At 36.8% G+C, this 20342-nt stretch overlaps 1 protein-coding gene across 2 annotated transcripts in view; it reads left to right on the plus strand.

Moving 5' to 3' along the window:
* LOC113081635 (glypican-5-like) overlaps positions 1-1911 on the plus strand; it is an 89173-nt gene extending 87262 nt beyond the window's left edge. For both annotated transcript variants that reach the window (XM_026253651.1, XM_026253652.1), the window contains one exon: positions 1669-1911. In XM_026253651.1, the coding sequence (XP_026109436.1) occupies positions 1669-1820 (152 nt within the window). In that variant the 3' untranslated portion in view covers positions 1821-1911. The remainder of the gene's footprint in view (positions 1-1668) is intronic.
* The last annotated feature ends 18431 nt before the right edge of the window (positions 1912-20342 follow it).

Genomic DNA, 20342 nt, shown 5'->3' on the forward strand with positions numbered 1-20342 from the left:
TATTTTTTATAGTTGTAATTTACATTTATCTTATGTTATTTATTACAGCCTATTTATTTATGTTAATTAAATTTTTAATATTAAATAATGATAATTAAACATTCTATCCTCAGAAATTATTTATTAATTATTTTTTTTATTTAAAAAATAAATTAAAATTTTTATTCTCAGACACTAACAATATTATATTATATTATATTATATTATATTATATTATATTATATTATATTATATTATATTATATTATATTATATTATATTATATTATATTATACAGCCTATTAATAGTTAATCATTTAAAAAAAAAAATTATTAATTCAAGTTTCAATTAAAGTTTTTTTGTATAGCGCTTTTTACGATACAAATCATTGCAAAGTAACTTTACAGAAAATTTAGTTTCTACAATATTTAGTAGTAGCTTATAAGTGGTGATCATTTGATGTGCATATGACAGGAATTTTTTGAAAAATTAATACATGACATAGCCAACCAGACAATGAACACTATTAACAGCAATTATAATGTGATTGCATAGTAAGTAGCAATATTTGTTTGCAAAATGTTACAAAATGTTATCTTCAGATTTCTTCTGGGCGTTCTTATAAGTGTATGGAAAGTCGTATGCTGTAAGCACCATAGAGTCTCATTCTCTATTGTTTTACAGTTTACAAGCCTTCAGTGTCATCCACACCTCACAACACGCAAGGCCTTCTCCTCCACCAGAACAATCACCTTTATTCTCACCAAGGATAGGAGGCTCATTGTCCATTGTTCTGTGTAACAACATACGCATTAGGCCACACAATCTGATGCTTCAGGAGTCCTGAGACTGTCTGAGAGTCAGAGATATTGGTCATTAGGATGTCACTGCAGAATGGCTGCAAACTTCGACAGGAGAGTTTTAATAGCAAGTCATTATTTTCAATGCCAGAAACCCCTTATTTGCTCCAATATGCCCTGGATAGCTTCCTGTGGTCATGTGATTAGATATGAATTAAGTGAAAAAATGTACAATATAAGACATGAGTCCAGAAGAAGCTACTCAAGATACTTAGCAACTTGAGTTAAAAACAGCGGCTTCAAAATTCACTTTTTTTTAGTTTAATGTATATTGTAAAGCAAAATGTGAAAGTTTCTTCAAGTAAATGTAACCAAAGAGCTTGTTTGCTCATAAATCGTAACCGCTTTTCTCAAAAGCCATAGTAAATTCATGAGGGAACCTGTGGTGAATTAGCCTTCGGGTTGGCCTACAAATTACCATCATGACTGAACGGCTCTATAGAGAGAGGAAAGACAGGGCTGCAGGGACTTTAAAAGGGTAAAACTGGGAAAGAAAGACGAAGATTAATGATAAAGAGAGAGTTGAATGTAAATGCACGGAAGACTGGGACAGGGGAGAGAACAGAATTATAAAAAGAAATACTACAGAGCCACAAAACTTTCCATTGAGACAGGATCAGGTAAGGGAGTGCTGAAGTCAGCAGCACACAGGAAGTCCAGGTAATGAGACCCACCAAGAAGGACTCCATTTCTTAGATTTAAATTGGATTGGCTGTCTATTTCATGTCCTGATAAGACACTGTTGGCTCAACAATGAGACACCGTATCAGACATGTGATTGTGATGTTGTTGCTCTCTCCTGATCTCGCACTCTTTCTCTCTTTTCCAGCTCTCACAGAAGCTGATGTATCCAAAAATGCAGTAAAGATCTCCTACCATGACCTGCCTATCACCCAGAACAAATCGGATGCTTCTCTTCCCATGGCCAGCTTCATCATCATCATCATCCTCGCTCTGGCACTGCACTGGCCCTTCATCTGAAAGGCCACAACTGCATACACACACAGTGATCATATGCACAGATGGGTGAACATCATGAAGAAGTGTCAGGGGCATATTTACCTCAAAAAAATTAAATCATTAAAATATAGTTCCATTTTTATCAGCCATTACTCAACTCTTCAGTGCTACATGATCCTTCAGAAATCATTCTAATATGCTGAATTATCAGTGTTGGAAAAAAATTATGAAATATAAGTATCCTGTAACAGTTTACACAACCATTCAAAAGTTTGGCGTCTTTTTTTTTTTTTTTATTGAAATATATTAATACTTTCATTCAGGAAAGTTAAATTGATAAAAAGTAATAGTTAATACTTATTTGTATTTTATTTTGAATAAATGCTGTTATTTTAAGAATCCTGAACAAAGTATCACGGGTTCCAAAAAATAAAAATAAATTAATTAATTAATTAAGCAGCACAAATGTTTCCAATATTGATATTAAATCATCATATCAGAATGATTTCTGAAGAGTCATATGACACAGAAGACTGGAGTAAGATTGGCTGATGAAAATAATGCTTTGCCATCATAGAAATAAATTATACTTTAATGTATAATAATTCTGTTATTTTAAATTGTAATAATATTTAACAAAATTACTATTTTAGCTGTATTAAATGGCATCTTGATTCGCATAAGATACTGCTTTAAAATACATTAAAATAATTTTTATTTTAGCTATTATTTTTTGCATTGCAGTCAGCTACTAAGAATTGGTGGAGGGCATTGTTTAAATTTGGTTAATTTATGGCTAATATATATTATAATATATAATAAGCATGGTCTTAATGTTAACTATAATTTCTTGTTTCTTTCTTTTGATTTCGGGGTGAAATATGACCCAGTCATTTCCTGACTGTTCATAAGCGATCACCTACACTGCACCCCTAAATATTCACATCGCAGGGTTGTTTCATTATGTTCCCAGCCGCATTTTTGTGGAAGAATCCAGCCGGGAAATTAGCGGTTCTGTTTGGGGTGAGTAATAGGGTGTGAACCCTATCCACTGACTTCTAGAATCGGGACAAAACTCTTATCATCACTGACTTGGACTGTGGAATGCATGATAAAGTATACAGTATGTGGAATCATCGCTCGTGACCACACAACAAAAAAAGAAACAGAATTTGTCTGCATAGTCAGCTAGGGATTTTTCCACCATACACACAGAGCATTATTGAGTCTATGAATGATATGCACATTGTAGTATGTATATAGTTTCAACTGCCGCTGAATTTATAGGACGAATAGTTAAGTATCACACAAACTTTGTTTTTATTTTTATTTTATTTTTTTATAATACAATTCATCAGCTCTAACTGAAACCCAAACAAAGACATAGTTATAAAGACATAAATCTTACAAAGTAGTGGCAATGTTCTTGGGCTTGTTTGCACGACTTTCATGGCTTTAAAGGGCTCAAACATCCCTTTAATACTTAACTTAAAAAATAAAAATAATTCCTGCAATTACCTTCCAAGTGCACTGCTTTTCTAAGAAAATGTGCTTTTAACTTAAAGATGAACGTTTATTAAACATATTTGAGATATACCTTGCCATTTGGAGTATATACCTGTCAATTTCATGAGGTAACATTTTTACAGAATTACATATTTGAAACTGCACTAATTGTACTTGTTTAATAAAGAAGAAGAAGAAGAAGAAGAAAGATCAACAAAATCACAGATATGCAGAATGCCTTTCTTTTATAAACAATAAACTTAAAGCAAAGCAATGCAAGATGTTTAGAGATACCAAATATTTTAAATAATAGCTTCTTTAGCAACATAAAATGTTTTTAATTTCTATTATATGTTAACATTTAACAATCTGTATTACAACTTTGTTCTTACACAGAAGCAGAGGTCTAATGAGTCTGTAAAAAATAATAATTCTGTGTCTGATTGCACATGGATTGCTACATTTGATTTCCTTTTATATATCTCTGATGTTGGTTCTTATAATGTTTTTATATGAACCTTCATGTTCATGAATCTTCATACATTCGATACATTTAGAGATTGCATGATGAACTCTTCACCTTAAGGAAGTTTATTATTGTTTAAAAGTTCACCTTTTGTTTTCTGCAGAAGAAAGTGTGTCATACCAGTTTGGAATGACATGAGGGTGAGCAAATGACGATATAATTTAGATTTTTGGGTTAAATGTTTTTTTTTTATATATTAATAAAAGTTATGAAGATCAATGTGTGATTATGCAAATACAAAACCAATGTTCTTACGCCAGCGTGGTATATTTCTGTGTATGACTGTAAAACGGATTGTGATTACATGGAGTTTGCTGTGTTTTATTTGTTTGTTCATAGTTTGGTTGGCACAGATAAACACCTACAGTATGGCTCAGCGAATGAAGCTACTGAAAAATCAGATATACACAGCGCTTATTAAAAAGTTCAAATGCTATTAAAGTGATAACTCGATTCTCTGCTCTTTCCCTTTCTGAGAAAAATCTAAATAATGGGTTTCAAAAATGAATTGAATTAAAAAAAAAAAATCTTAATACTTTAAATGGTAAATAACATACCTCTCTCAGGCCCTTATTGGTTCTCATTTTTTTTTTCTTTTTTCTAGAAAACCAGTCTTCTTTTCATCTCAGTCCCTATTGATGAAGATTAATTTTGTTGACCTGTTGCCCTTCATGTAGTTCCAAACCCGTATGACAGAAACATGATCGAGTAAGCAGGTTCTTCGGCAAGAACCAACTGGAAAAGATGATTTGTTCACTGACCCTGTCCTCTTCAACTCACTGACTCTGTGATCTGGGATGTGCTGGTTGGAGATATCATCTCAGATTATTACTTAATCTTTTTTTTTGGTCATGCTGAGTTATTTTATGGCTTTAGAAAAATTGTGAATATTGCTCACAAGTTATATCGACAACTTTAATAGTGCTTTTTTGCTGTTCATGCTTTGTCTACAGGTTTGGAACAACATGATGGTGAGTAAATAATGACAACATTTTCAAATGTGGGTTATTATTTTTTTTTTCAAAGCCTCAGTCACAAAGTCACATTTTCCCTAAACCACCTTCTCCTCTCTATTCACCACACAGATACTTAATCTACTTAAAATTAGTCAATTCTTTCACTAATAAGAGTTTGAACTAGTCAGCTGAATATTATAAAAAGGTGGGGAACTTTTTATTTTAATAAAATGCCTTTCTCCGAAGTTTAACAGTCTGTACTAGTGTGGTCAAATACCAAAATATAAGCTCATATGTGTTTTGATATTGCGGATGGATTTCACAGCACTTATGTGTCTTTGAATGGAACTCATCATAGTGAACGAACAAAGTCATGAATTGCAGTGCTTTTACTTGACATCTATCTGGAGAACCAGTCCAGAATAATATGCTTTTATGGAACCCGAGACCTCATTTATTTTTCTGTTAAATGTGGAAAATCCACATAAGAGTGCTGCTTTCCTTCCATTTTGAGTGAAGCGCTGAGAAGCGTCTGAGGGATTTTTCTGCAGTTGAGGTCTGCACAGAAGTTGATGAGTCATAAATGTGAGCCCACAGAGTGTGGACACGTGATTATTTTTAGACTTTCATTTGAATGATGATTTCAAATGGTACAGTGTTTCACTTTTCATTGCAGACTATATGTATTCTCTCAACCAAATGAATACAATTCTCACCTACACTGAATAACTGCACAAATTCCTGTGTTTTGGTAGTGTATGTCCTTAAAGGAACTTTCCTTGTACTCCATTTGGTCTCAGTTTAAGATAATTATATTTAAAACAGACATTTACTGTATGATTTCAGGGTAAATGCTTATTTAAAATAAAACTGTGCCCTAAAAGACAGCATTTGGAACTTTTACAATTCTAGAAGTTTGGATTTGTTCCAAAAACTAAGCTGCCCACCTAGGCAACATTTCTAGGCTTTACAGGTATTTCATTTATTATTACTTATAATAATAGTTAGTGTTACTAATAATGATTCACACACAGAGTAGTACAAGGCAGCTTATTAATTTTGGAACAGATCTATTATGTAGCCACTTCAATTTTTTCCCCTTAAGTCAGGGCAGGTTTCACTATATTTCTGTGAATATTTTGTTAAATTGAATCTCCACAACAATGACAGCAACGTATTTGCCTTCTGTGATTTAGTTTTTGAATTCCATTCATTTGAATCTCACTCTGGAGTCTTTCTGTCTCCGTCTCTTTCGGGCAGTGTAAAGGAATGCAGTTATTTGTGTCTCGTGTTCTCTCTTGAGCTGGTAGAGCTGACAGTCAGTCTGGCACACACACACACACACACAGCTAACGCTAATATAGCAACTACTGGAGCCTACATAACTATTTAGCCAGCACACAGCCTTTAAATAGAGCCGAATGAGAGACAGTAATGTAATCGAATGTGTTGGACTCGGAGGATCTTCCGCTTTCTTAAACTGGACGAAAGAAACTGATCCGGCATCCCTGTTTTACCTTAGAGTTTACTTCTTTTCTACAGGTTGCTAAATTTAACACTGTAAAGGTTAGCGTATACTATGAATGATAAATGGTAATTATATATATATATATATATATATATATCTCACAAAAAAGCCATGGGAGCTGAGGAACCATTAGTTTGAAAAAGTAGAAAATTGTAGGGTTCTTTTTTGCACCAGTTTCTGTTCCTGTTTGTCCTTATTTGGTCATGTTCCTGTTCTCATTTAGTTTGATAATGTTCCATTGATGTCACCTGTGCTTCCACATTAACCTTTGTATTTAAAGTGGAAGTGAAGCAGTCAGTTAAGTTAATATTATTTAGTAGCGTGTATTGGTGACTTAGAATAGTCGATGCTTTGATTCAGAAGAGCCCAATTCGATACCAATCTCACAGGTGAATATTTAGTGTTATGATCATGCCATACTGGCTATATGGGGGTGCTTTAAATGTCTAATTTCCCATAGAACTACTGGTTTTCTCCCAAAAAGTTAATATGCAGCCAATTAAGGTAATGCTGTAAGTAAGAATCTGCAAGAAAGGAGCTTCAAATAAATATTTTTAACTGAGTGAATAAACCCAACCACCCCTATAGATTTAAGTTAAGTTTCAATTTTCATAACATGTGACCGACAGAGGAGCATCTTGGTAGCAGCGATTTTAACAAGACTCAAATTGACAAGAATTCGATTTTTGCGTATAAAGTTGTCCATCATGGTTCAATTGTAAGCTACTTGTTTTAAATAGTTTGTGTGTGTGTGTGTGTGTGTGTGAATGTTAATAGTATGCTGTAGGTCAAAGAAAATGCAGTTTTAAGGATAACTCCAACATGTGGATGTATACCAGGGAAATTATTCTATTTATACAGGATGTGCTTCAATTAATTGAACACCTGAAAGTACACAAGGCTGAATTTATTTGATCAAACATATAGAGAAACTGCAATGATTTTAAATAAGATTTTTCTATTTTGATTTACTTTAAAATAGTAAATCAATCATTTATTCCTTTGTTGGAAAGGCTGTATTTTCAGCATCATTACTCCAGTCTTCAGTGTCACATGATCCTTCAGAAATCATTCTAATATGCTGATTTTCTGCTTAAGAAACATTTTGTATTGTTATGTTGCAAATAGTTGTACTACTTAATGTTTGTTTAACCCTAGACTTTGATTACAATTTTCAAGAGTTTCTCAGAAACCACTTTGTTGCACCTTTTAATGTGTCATTGATGAATAAAACTATTAATTTCTTTCAAAGAATTTGACTATCATGTATCTGTTAACTCTCACAGTCTCTGCTTTTTCTCAGTTTCCATCTGTCTTTCTCAGGTTCTCTCTGAATCTTTTTCTGTCTGTCTAACTCTATTCTTGACTGTCTCACGCCCACACTTCCTGTCTGTCTTTCTCAGATTCACTTGCACTCCATACCAATCTGCCTCTATTTCTGTCAATCACATTTTGTCTTTAAAAGCTTTCAAATGGATTCTCATTAGTGTGTCCATTGCAGCTCCATCTTATATTTGTGATAAGATCTTTATGCATTTTCACTTTTCAGACCACTCCTATTCACATGATGAGTAAGGCAATTCCTGCGAATATAAACATGGGCTCAAACTCCCCTGGAGATTCACCAAAACACTGTCTCACTCTTTCTGTTTCTATTCTGTTTTCTCAACATCGCCTTAATTCCAGTCAGATCCAGTGAGCTGAACTCTCCTGAGTCCAGAACCACATTGAGACAGCTGGGCTGGAGATCATGACATGATCAAGAACTATCCACAGCATTACTAATGAGTATTTATGATTTAAAATCCATCCGGGGCTTTGGATCTGAAGGAAGGAATGGAGAGAGAAACTGTGGTAGGCATAGCTGAGGGGAAAATCACATGCTTTATTTCTGGGTTCCAGATATTTGTGTGCTGTTTCTCTTTGATTTAGGATTTAGATGCCTACTGTCCAGTCTGCATTCTGTGTGAACCACAGGCAGAACGTTCAGCTCTTCCCATAGGAAAAAAAAAAAAAAAACACCTCTTTAATATCAGCTGTTTCTTTGTGACAGGAATGTGAAGTACATTAATAGATGGCACTTATGCTTAAATGGATGGTCCACCCAAAAATGAAAATATTGTTATCTTTTACTCACCCTCATTCTGTTCCAAACCAGAATGATTTTCTTTAGTCTGTGCAACACAAAAGAAGATATTATGGTAACCAAAGAGTTCCAGTTCCCATTGACTTCCATTGTACAGTATGGCCAAAAAATATAATGTAATTCAATAGGAACTGAAACTCTTTGTTTATCAACATTCTTCAAAATATATTCTGCAAGTCATGTAGGTTTGGAATAACATGAAGGTGAGTAAATAATAAGAGAGTTTTCTCCAGGTCCTGGTCCAAGGTCACATATATGGATAGATATAGTCAGAATGTAGAAATCCTACCATAAAAACCTGTTACCATACCATATGCTGTGGTGAATTGTAAAAAAACATTGTTAATGGTTTAAACTCACATTATATATGTTTTTAGTGTAAAAAAAGATTTTAGACTGTCTGTGTTGTGTTTTGCCCCAGTCTTGTCCTTATTTGGTCATGTTCCTTTCCTCGTTTAGTTTGATTATGTTACATTGATGTCACCTGTGTTTCCCCATTATCCTTTGTACTCGTGGAGTGGACATGACAAGGATCTCACCAGTGCCACTCCAGAACCAGAAACCAGCCGGCCATCTTCCCGCTGTGCAGAGCTAAAGCCTGAGCCCACCGATGATGGAGAGCCCATTCCCACCGCGATCAAGGATCCGGTGCAATGCCGAGCGACTGTGCGGAGGAATGCCCCAGTAGCGTAAGATGAGGTGCGTGAGCTGGCTACAACGCCCATCGTGAGGGAGAAAGCCTCAGACGGTGTGATCATGGATAGGAGCTCCGCCCCCTGCAGCACAGCTGACGGTAAGCTTATAATGGACCTGGATTGAGGAGAGGCGGAAAAGTACTTAATTGACTGGGAGGATGACCTGCTCCCTCTACTCCCTCCTTCTTTGGAGCCCTCTGTTACTCCTATTCCCACGTCCAGCCCTGATTGTTCTGCGTATCCCACGTCCTACACAGAGAGTGCTCCGGTTCCCCTGTCCAGCTCAGATGCGACTCCCGATCCTGAGTTTAGCCCTGAAAGCCCATAGGTTCTGCTCTTGCCTCCTCCTCTGCTGTCGTCTGTCAAGCCCTCTGCTCAGCCTCAGCACACCATCAATTCGGTGCGAGCTCCGTGGGTCTGCCATACTCCATCATCGCCATGTCTGGAGAATCCCTCACCTCTGCCTCCAGCCTCTGAGGCCCGGCCTCACCTCGGCTCCTAGGTCCCTCACCTCCACCATCACCCATCGATCCACCAGCTCCACTGGACTCCCTCGTCCCACCAGATTCCACCTTGGACGGACGGCGACCTGCCATCACCTCAGGTCTCCGCTCCTCCTCTGGCTGTACCTCCTTGTTCCATCCCACTGGCTTCTTTGGGCTTCTCCCTCCCGTCAGCTCCACTTTACTCCTCAGTCGCTCCAGCTCAGCCACAGATTTCCGGATCTCCGCCTCAGTCACCAGAGCCCTCCGCTCCAGCATGGCCTCCCAGATCCTCGGCATCCTACTGGCTCATTGGCTCTCCATCTCTGACTTGGGCTCCTTCACCACATTCTCCACCACCATTGAGCCGCCTTCCAAGTTCCCACCTGCCCCTCTCCCTGTAGTTTCTATGGCACAAGGACGTGCCTTCCAGGAGGGGGCATAATGTCACGATTCTGGACTGTCGGTGTAGTGTTTTGGCCCAGTTTCTGTTCCTGTTTGTCCTTATTTGGTCATTCTCCTGTCCTCGTTTAGTTTGATTATGTTCCATTGATGTCACCTGTGCTTCCCAATTAACCTTTGTATTTAAAGTGAAAGTCAAGCAGTCAGTTAAGTTAACATTATTTATTAGATTGTAGGCCTGACCCTAAATAGTCGATGCTTTGATTCGGAGGAGCCCGATTACGAAACCAATCTCACAGTTGAATATTTACGCAGAGCGTGATGATCATGCCATTTTGGCATTTTGTGAAATTATCTGGATTTTTTTTTTTTACAGTATACAAAGTCTGTAATCAAAGTCTTATTATTTAGTCATGTACTGTGCTTACTGCATGTCTACAATTGTCTAATTTGTGTCCGTTTTATTTCTCCAAAGGTTATTTTAGAAGAAACATCAACTTGAAGGTGAAGTATAAGTTTTGGAGTTAATCCTTTTATTAATCATAACTGAGAATTCCAGTATGGCTCTCAAAAGACATCTTATTTTTTCATTTGTTATAACCAATAGTGGTTTGAATGTGTATGATACTAAATGGCATTTGTGAAACAGATTCAGATTTGTTTCCGAAATTTCCACCGTAGCTCTCAAGACCACTGTTAATGGACTGCTACAGTATGTCCAAAATGAATTGGACAGTTTGCAATCTGATTTTGTATTCCCCAAAATAAAGAAACTCATAAGGTTTGGATCAACATGAGGGTGAATAAATAATGACAGAATGAGAATTTTTTGGATAAATTATGTCTCCTGGGCTATGAAGCAGCAATAAAACTTTCTTTTGGATCTAATCGGACAGTAATGAGCTCATGACTGAAGCCAGCAGAACCAGAAAGCTTTAGAATGGTGTAGAGATGGTTATACAAACAAGCACTCAAACTTTATTATCTATTTTTTCCTTAACGTGTGTCGCTCTCAGTCTCAGCAGTAGCTAGAGGGTTGAACTATTAATTCATATATGAGTATTTGAGGGGCAAACGGAAATAAACATGGATTGTGATGTGCTGTGTCGAAAAGCCAGATAATAAAGTCGATCCCACAGGAATGTGGACATATTCTGGAGTTTATTAAATGAAAACAGACAGGGGGATTGGAGGAGCTTTTGCAGCAGAGAAATAGGAAGTGAGTGTGCGTGACGTGTTTGATCATCTCTGTATCCGTCTATCGTCTATGTGGATTGCAGACGCTCAATAATATACAGCAACGGCCCAGAGCGGTCCAGCTCAATATGGACTCATTATGACCAGATGGAGGCTCTGGTGGAGACGACTGAGATGATAGACAGAAAGAGACATGAATGATATGTTATCTTGACAAAGGGCGACAGCAACAAAATTGTTAGTCCTATTCTTTTTCTATGAATACAGATGTTTTTTATTATTTTTTTCTTGAAGGGAAAACAAAACTAGTTTGGTTCTCCAAGCAAACTAGCAAGATGTGGGCAAATAAAACTCCAAATAATACTTTTTAGAAGCGGATACATTTTCACTTTTTCTTGCAAAGATTAAAAAAGTTTCTTTAAAAATGAAGAAACTTTGAAAATATTTTCTTTTTCATTATATTTGCACCACCATTCAAAATTTGTGGTCAGTAAGGTATTTTTTAATGTTGAAAGACATCCCATGCTCACCAAGTTTCTATTATTTGATTAAAAATGTACTTGTATATAATAGTTCATTCATTTATTCATTCATTCATTCCTGTATTACTTGTTATTAAAAGGGTGTTATTAAATGTTATTACTTGTTATTAAGATTTAGATTCCCTTGACTTGTCCAGCACATCACCCCCCCCCCCCCCCCCCCCCCCCACAGAGATTATTGCAATGCATTCTGGGTTTTCATTGAGGATGCATGCAATACTGGCGAATGCTTAGATTCTAGTTGGAAATAATGCAGGAAAGTGTGGTAATAAAAAAAAGAATGGATTTCTCATGAGCCATGTAGTGTTTAATATGCAAGATATTTTTCTCTTGAGAACTGTGTCTAATATATGTAAATTTATTTCAGCTGATGACTGTAAAGCATCTCTGAACTACTTTCTAAACTCTTCCCACAAGCCCTACAGCGTCTCTCTCTCTCTCTCTCACAGCATCTCTCACGTAATTCATGTGAGAAATGTCTCACATATTTTTCAGATGAATAATCCTCAGGGAGCCTAAAACAATTTAAGAACTTGTTTTACATATTAACCAATTCGTGACTCATTGGTCATTAACGGGGTCTTAAAGACCCCCTTTCCTCAGAGCTTGCAAGCATCGATTTTTGAACATTTGAACATGAATCAAAGTTTGAACGTCTTTCAGAAGTCTTTCTTCTTCATTATGTCTTTGAAAGTCTGAATTCCCCGCAACGTTTCAGCTCTGAGCGGATCAGATATCAGTGGTTCTCCACTCTGTGGTTCCAGCCACTGGAGTTTTGTACATTTTCCCAGTTCTCCCAGTACAAAAGAGCCCATTAAACACACATGAATGGTTAGAGTTCTGTGGAATTAAAAGAAAGAGATCTTTCATAGGAGATACACAGCTTCTCTTTCTCTTTCATTCTTTTTCCTTGTCTTTTTCTCTTTGTGGCTCATGAGCAGAGTCTTGTTGGACAGTTCGCTATGAAATGGAGATAAAAGTCTGATACATTTATCTCTGTCATCCACCTCTTTAAGTATGTGCGTGATAAAAACGGTACATTTTGAGAGTATGTGTCTGTGTGTTTAAGGGGTGAAGGTTTGGGATCTCATTGATCTACAGGGGCAGAGAAGCCAAACCCCCCTCAGGGCTGGAGACACCTTCCAATCAATACTGTGAAAGATCAGTCCTCATGCTTAGAGCATAACCACACACACACACACACACACACACACACACAAACACACACAGACACACACACACACACACACACACACAATCTTGCATATGTGGTTTACAGGCGTAATGGGGATTATACTGTACAAACTGTATTTTCTATAGTCCTAAACCAACCCTACACCTAAACCTACCCTACGCAGAAAACTTTGTGCGTTTTTAGATAAAAAAAAATAAAAAATTAAAGGCTTAAAGCCTTTGAATTCCAGGGACACAGGAAGTGTCCTCATAAACCACCTTCATAATGCAATATCTGTGTCATGCCCATGTCATTACACAAATGTGTGTCCTCATAAACCACACACACACACATTGTATCAGACTTGTGTGGGCTTCTATTTGGCCAAAATGCTGCAACTGGTAGCAGGAAAAGCAGATAATATTAAAACATTTTGTTTAAATGACAGGGCTGTGGGCAAAATTTCAAGCAATCGGCTCCCTTTCATTTCACATTTAGATCGCCCTGGCTTTATGGTTTGACAGAGGTCATTAACTCGTGGCAGACCTTTGCTCAATCATTCAGGAAGCATGTCATGTTCTGCAGAGACTGTGGTGTGTGGTTGATTTTTCGTAAGTGTACATTGCCTCTGAGAAAGATTTTCTCATGAAGCCGTTTTCTTTAATTGAGAACAAAAGGCTTTAAAATCTTCTTGTTACAAAATATCTGGAGATGAATATAGTAAAGGCATGAGTATATGACTTTTATTTGTAGTTCTCTCTCAATGGTTTAGTTGTGGAGTTAATTCATGTGGAAGATGGACTGAGCTTGGTGGGGCGCTTGGCATAAACACTTAGATTTATCAAGCATTTTAAAGTGCCATGGGGGAGATGTGATGAAATATCCAGTTCAGTTCACTGTTCAGTTCAGTTCACTGTCACTGTCATTTATCAAAATGTCAGAGAGCTTTTAACAATATCGGATGATGGCAGACAGCTTGTGAGAAACCAACACTGTGGGCTTCTCTCTCTGTCCCGTTCTATCCCTATCTCCCTTACTCAGGGCTGTCAGTTGTTTGGTAGAGCAGATTTTCTGTGAACTCATGTTAAATAAATGATGAGATGCTAATTTTTTTGTTTTCTATATATGTGTGTATGTGTGTGTGTGTGTGTGGGTGTGTATATATATATATATATATAATGCAGAAACTTGAAAGCAATTTTTGTAACGAGAATTAATTCATTGCTTAAAATGTTAAGTTAGCAGTTTGTAAAATGGTGCAAATTAATACACTTTATAATACACATGAATTCAAATGTTTTTCTTTTGAACTTTTATAGAATCAAAGAAGGATATATCACAGTTTTCACAATACTATAAAGAGCAAAAATAGTTTCCACATTGATAATAATAATAATAATAATAAATGATTCTCGAGCACCAAATCAGCACATTAGAATGACTTCTGAAAAAGCTTGTGACATCGAAGACTGACATTAAAAATGGCTAAAATAAAAATAGAAAATAATTATTTTAAATTATAATATTTCACTATTATTATCCCAATAATTTATTGTATTTTTAATTTTATTTCAAATAAATTAAATAAACACAGCTTTAGTGAGCATAAGAGTCTAAAAAAAAAAAAAAAAAAAAAAAACGAATTTTCTGAATTTTGAACAGTAGTGTATGAAATCAAAATGATTCACTCCTAAGATTAACACATGACCTTTGAGGGAATAACACTTTAAGTGTCAGTGCAGAACAATGAGAAGTTAACGTTTCTCATTAATGGACATATCAAACCGTTTTGTAGAGAGATGCAAGGTGAATAAGGGAGTCAAGTCACGATATAAGACCATAATGTTCAAACAGAGCAAACACAGACAGACTGTGTGGGAATTAAGGAGCCTTATGCTACTGTGTGTACTCGTTTCATCAAAGAACAGGTTTCCAGATTTCCAGGCTGATACTCTAGGACTCAGAAGTGAGGTGAGGTTTCTTTGGCAGGACTGTTACTCGCTGCACTGTATCTCAACATGGCAGCCACACTTTAACATGTATTAATGTCATCGCATTACGTTTCAAATATTACAAAGGTTTTGAAACCTTTCTGGTTGTCTGCATTTACAATACACTTGAAAACAGCATTTTTGTTTCAAAAAAATTTTCTTGCATTTTTGCAAAGTCCTCATCCACACTAATGTTTGGAAAATAATAGGCTACATCAGAAAATGTGTAATGATACAGAGAGACCAGACATAATAAAGCTCTCATGCTATTCTTCTGGCCACAATCATTTTATTCACTAAATTGCTCTCCTATTTCCATGTATGGTCTAAAATGCAACCCTAATGATGACAGCAATTCTGTCATATTTGCAGGAATGCAGATTGTACAAAGTAATATCTTTAGCAACACTCAAAGTGAATAGTGCATAACAGGCACATACTGCTCTCATACTGTTATCTACTAATATCTATTAGGATGATATGTGTCACGACTAAACATAATTCAGTTAATTCAGTTTTCAAAGGCCACACTACAATGTGAAAATGTATTCACTTCTAAAGCATCCTCAAAATTTCACTTTTTTTTTTTTTGGTACTAATATAGAATAACGAGTGCTTTTCTTTTGTAAGCTGTCAAATGTGAAACATTAATTAGCGGTTTCAGGAGAAAGAAAATCCTCTGCAGTTCAAAATGACTGGAACACAACCAGGCTTAAAAGGAAATTGTTCAAGAACATTGAAGTTAGCTCTGAGAACTCTAGTATTTGTTTTGCAGATGCAGCTTGGTTTGATATACAGTATTGCTGTACTGTAATTTCATTCATCATTTTGATCTTTTGGCTAAAAAAGTGTCTAAATATGTGTACGACTGTAAAATCTGTAGCATGCACAAACTGTAGCTTATTTTTTAAAAGGGCTTTAAATGTTACAGAGCTTTAGTTCAGTGAGTCATTTTGAAAGTTGTTCGTTTTGTGGTGTGTGTGTGTGTGCGTGTGTGTGCGTGTGTGCACGTCCTACACTCTCAGGAGTGTGAGACAGAAGTGTGGTTTCTGTCTCAGTAATTACTTGGCTTTTCCATGCCAGCATGCCTGGAGATACACCAACACATTCCTGCCCTCTCTCTCTCGCTTTCTCTTTTTAGCTCCTTAGTTAAATATATATGAACTCACTTTTTTGCTGAACACTTCTCAGCTTTCATACTTTGCTAAATGTTTTAACATCACCATCCTCTTAACTGTCACACTACAGTTTGTCACATTGAACTCTTCAGCTCAAATGTGTGTGTGTGTGTGTGTGTTAAGAGGAAGGCCTAAAACCATCAATTCCTTTATTTAAAATCAATGCGCATGTCCTTTGTACCACACCAATACAGTCTAATGAATATAAACTAACCCTAATACTACCCTAAAAGAAAAAATTCCTTCTTGCATGGCACTGGAGGGAGATTTTATCAGCTTTAGCAAAATTCTGGGGACAAACTTGCCCCCCACCCACCCAACACACAACTCCTGTTCTTCATTAGGCAGAAGGGTATTTCATGGTCAGATCCAATAAAACTTGAATGCGTCTGTCTGGAGCAAACATGGGCAGGGAAGCCTATTTGCATAATTATCGTAGCACAACCCTGTAGCAGATCTTCCGCCACCTGCCACGAGTACCACTCCAGCTCTACGGGGGCTCAACCACATTACCCCACGTCAGCAAGCCCACATCACTCTTCTCAGAGGGAAGTTCAAATATTTTTTTACAATTATTTTTTTACGCCAGACCAAGCTATCACACTAATGTTTTGAAGTTTGTCTTAATGAACTTTTGCTTTAGTTTGCTAAAACACTTTTTATAAAACGTTTTTTTGGATACCTCTTTTTATATTTGGAAACATTCACTTTTTAATAAGTGTAAAACAAATATTTCCAAGTAGTGTAGGTGTTAAAAAACTGCAGCAAATCTTTTAGAAAAAAAAGTTATTTTAACTGATAAATAATAAATTATGTGTTAAGAATCAATTTACTATAATTAGTTTTTCTCAAATTCTGTATCAGTTCGAAACATACGACTGATAAAGATGCACTTCATCTCTTCCACTGGTTTAGTGAGTGAAGGTGACATACAGCCAAGTATGGTGACCCATAATCAGAATTCATGCTCTGCATTTAACCCATCCAACATGCACACACACACCGGGAACACACACCCGGAGCAGTGGGTAGCAATTTATGCTGCGGTGCCCCGGGGAGCAGTTGGGGGTTCGGTGCCTTGCTCAAGGGCACCTCAGTCATGGTATTAGCAGCCCGAGACTCGAATCCACAACCTTAGCGTTAGGAGTTAAACTCTCCAACCCCATCCACTACTTCCCCATACATACATACATCCAATTCACTGTTCATTTTATACATGATTAGTAAAAAAAAAAAAAACTATTGTCAACTGTGAAATGGCATTTTTTATATAAATATATGTGTGTCAATCTTTCTACGAATATCTCAGGATTCAGTCAGAGGAGTCTAATTAAAGATTAGAGAGTTAATTTTGGGGGGGGGGGGGGTGACAGTGTGTTTTTGTGTCATCACAGGCATGTCGTGTTATGATGACTGGCCAGATGAGTGGGCATGCATGAGTCAGCTCTGTCCAAAAGGCTTTGATCACATGACCGAACGGACCCAAACCACAGTATTCAGTGGCCTTTCGGGTCCCAGAAGACCCGACTCAAGCTGAACAAACAGCCTTATTCAGCGTGAGACCAGCGTATGGGTCATGACCAGCAAATCTGATGGACCTTTGGTAATAACTGCACCATGAAATTCAGCTGGGTTTAGTTGAGTTCTGACTCTGTGGGAGAGGATATGCCACCGCTGCTGCTATTCTTGTGTAGTTGAGATGAATTTGGTCTTCTCATTCTCTGAAACGGCATCTTGCCCTCTCTCTCAGACTCGACAGAATACTCCTGTGTTCATGCATAGGTTGCCATTTAAAAGTGCATCAAGGCGTTTGTTTTGCTTGCTTTGAAATTATTATATAATGAGTGAAAAGAGCCTGAATTTGAGAAGCAACATACAAAAAAAAAAAAAAAAATACAAAAACCTCTCCAACTAACTAGAACAATTTTTTAGTGACTGGTTACATCTCATTTTTGTTACCAGTTTCTAATTGAAACATTTAGATGTTAATTTTTGTGTGTGTATTAAGTGTATTATGAAGCTCCAATATTCCAACACTAACTAAGTTATATTAAGATAACTAAGAATATTATCTCTACTGACTGTGAGTTCAGAGTTGAATCTTAAGGATAATTTGAGCACTTTGTGACTCATTGGGGTTCACATATGTTCCTAGAAGATAATTTTACATTTTCTTTGTTTTTGTAGCAAATGATATCTGGATTTCACTGATTATCAATATGTGATAAGTGTTTTCTTTGATTTTATTATTATTATTATTATTTTATTTAATGTGCATAAAATATTTAGAAACCCAATTTGTTCACTTAACTGTTTAATTAGGTAACACTTGAGTATAGGGTCCAATTCTCACTAATAACTAGTTGCTTATTAGCATGCCTATTATTAACATATTGGCTGTTTATTAGTGCTTATAAAGTACATATAATGCATGACATCCATAATCCTACCCAATACCCTAGACCTAACAACCTTGTAAACCAATAATAAGCAGCAAATTAGCAGTTAAGTTAGGCAAAAGTCATAGTTAATGGTTAGTTAATAGTGAGAATTGGACCTTAAAATAAAGTGTGGCCACCCCGATATTCCCTCACACAGATGTCCCTGGAAGCTCCATTCAGTTGTTATGTAAGTATAATGGCTGTATTTAAGTCTTACCCATGTAAGTGTGCCACTGTTTATCACTAACATGTTCATATCTCTCCTTTATTCTCTTTTCAGCAGCACATTTGCTAGATTATCTTTGTAATATACCGCCAGCTCTTGTTTGTGGCCCAGGGGCTGGTATTTTCTCTCAGTGTGAGGAGTGTTCCTGTCATATTTGTCAAACTGCTGGCCACAGACATGGCTCAGAAAATGCTGTGGCTGTCAAGGAGTAACTACGTCTGTGTGTATTGTCGCAGGCGAGCTGCAGCCTGTTCAAAAATTTACTGCATCTTTGAAGCATGTCAAGATCTTGACAGTCGGGGACTATAATAAATATGGCAGAGCATTACATGTAACTTAGTAGAGAGAAGTAGAGAGGCTGGGACCTTACCTGCTATTTCCCTTATAAATAATTTAATATAATATTCCAGTTCTCATATTGAGAGGCATTTTTGTGGCAATAGAAAGGAAGAGTTAAAAAAACAAATCACTGTGTTCCACAATTCAGAGAGCTTAACCTGTCCTGACCTCATCCTGTCCATTTTTTTACCTTGAAATATAAGTTTCAGAATTATTCTAATGGTGCACTGACTTCTAATCATCTTTTCCACACTCTCCTGTCAAATATCTGTTCTAGGAGTATCTATGTTTGGTGAGCAGGTAATACATTTCTTCTAAATGGCAGCAGCAAATGCACGTGTATAGCCAGAGATTCGAGGGTCTGTATTACTTCCTATTGGAGAAAGCATAACGCCCAACTTGGATCACATGTGCCTTAATAACTAATCACATTATAGCTTTGACGTCATTGAATTTCAGAGTTGTGTGATAATCGCCATTTACGGATATCATGAATGAGAAGTGTGGTTGAATCCAGCCTGTCCCAAAAAAGTCAATGACTTTTCTTATAAAATGCAATTTATTTTAAGTGTAAACTCTAAAAATAGTTCAATCCAAAAATATTTTTTTTTTTAGTGTAAAACGTTGAAGGTTAGCCAATAGGCTTTCGATTTATATTTATGTTTATTTATATTATATGATTTTATTTCAACTGTAAAATGGTAAACTCTGTGTCCTTATTTGGTACACAACAGGCCAGATTAACATTTATTCTACAGATGCTGTGAGCTCATGTGCGTTTGTCCATTCCAACAGCTCTAGTTAAACTTGGTTCCAAAGTTTGATCCCAAACTGAATTTAAAGTTCGTACTGTATCCCCTAAGGACACAGATCCAGCACAAAGACATGTCAAAGTCAGCTCAAAACCAGAGGTTCACTAAATTAAATAAGCAATCTCAGAGATCCTTATTCCGTCATACGGGAGAGCCTTTGGGGAAATGGAATCCCGTGTTCATTGGCCGGCGGGCTGATTTGATGTAACATCCTGTGTAGGATCGCGGCAGACGAACCCGATGCCCTGCAGACGGTGCCTTCGCTCGGTCGCGCGCCCGCCCCGCTCCGCCTCGCAGACCGAACGCGAACGCGAGCGCGAGCGCACAGACGCGTCTCTGGACTGAGCGCTCCCGTGAGTTCATGTCATTCCTCCCTCCCTCACCGCTCCGTCATCTCTCACT

This window comes from Carassius auratus, unplaced genomic scaffold, assembly GCF_003368295.1.
Source record: "Carassius auratus strain Wakin unplaced genomic scaffold, ASM336829v1 scaf_tig00034704, whole genome shotgun sequence".
Classification (NCBI taxonomy): Eukaryota; Metazoa; Chordata; class Actinopteri; order Cypriniformes; family Cyprinidae; genus Carassius; species Carassius auratus.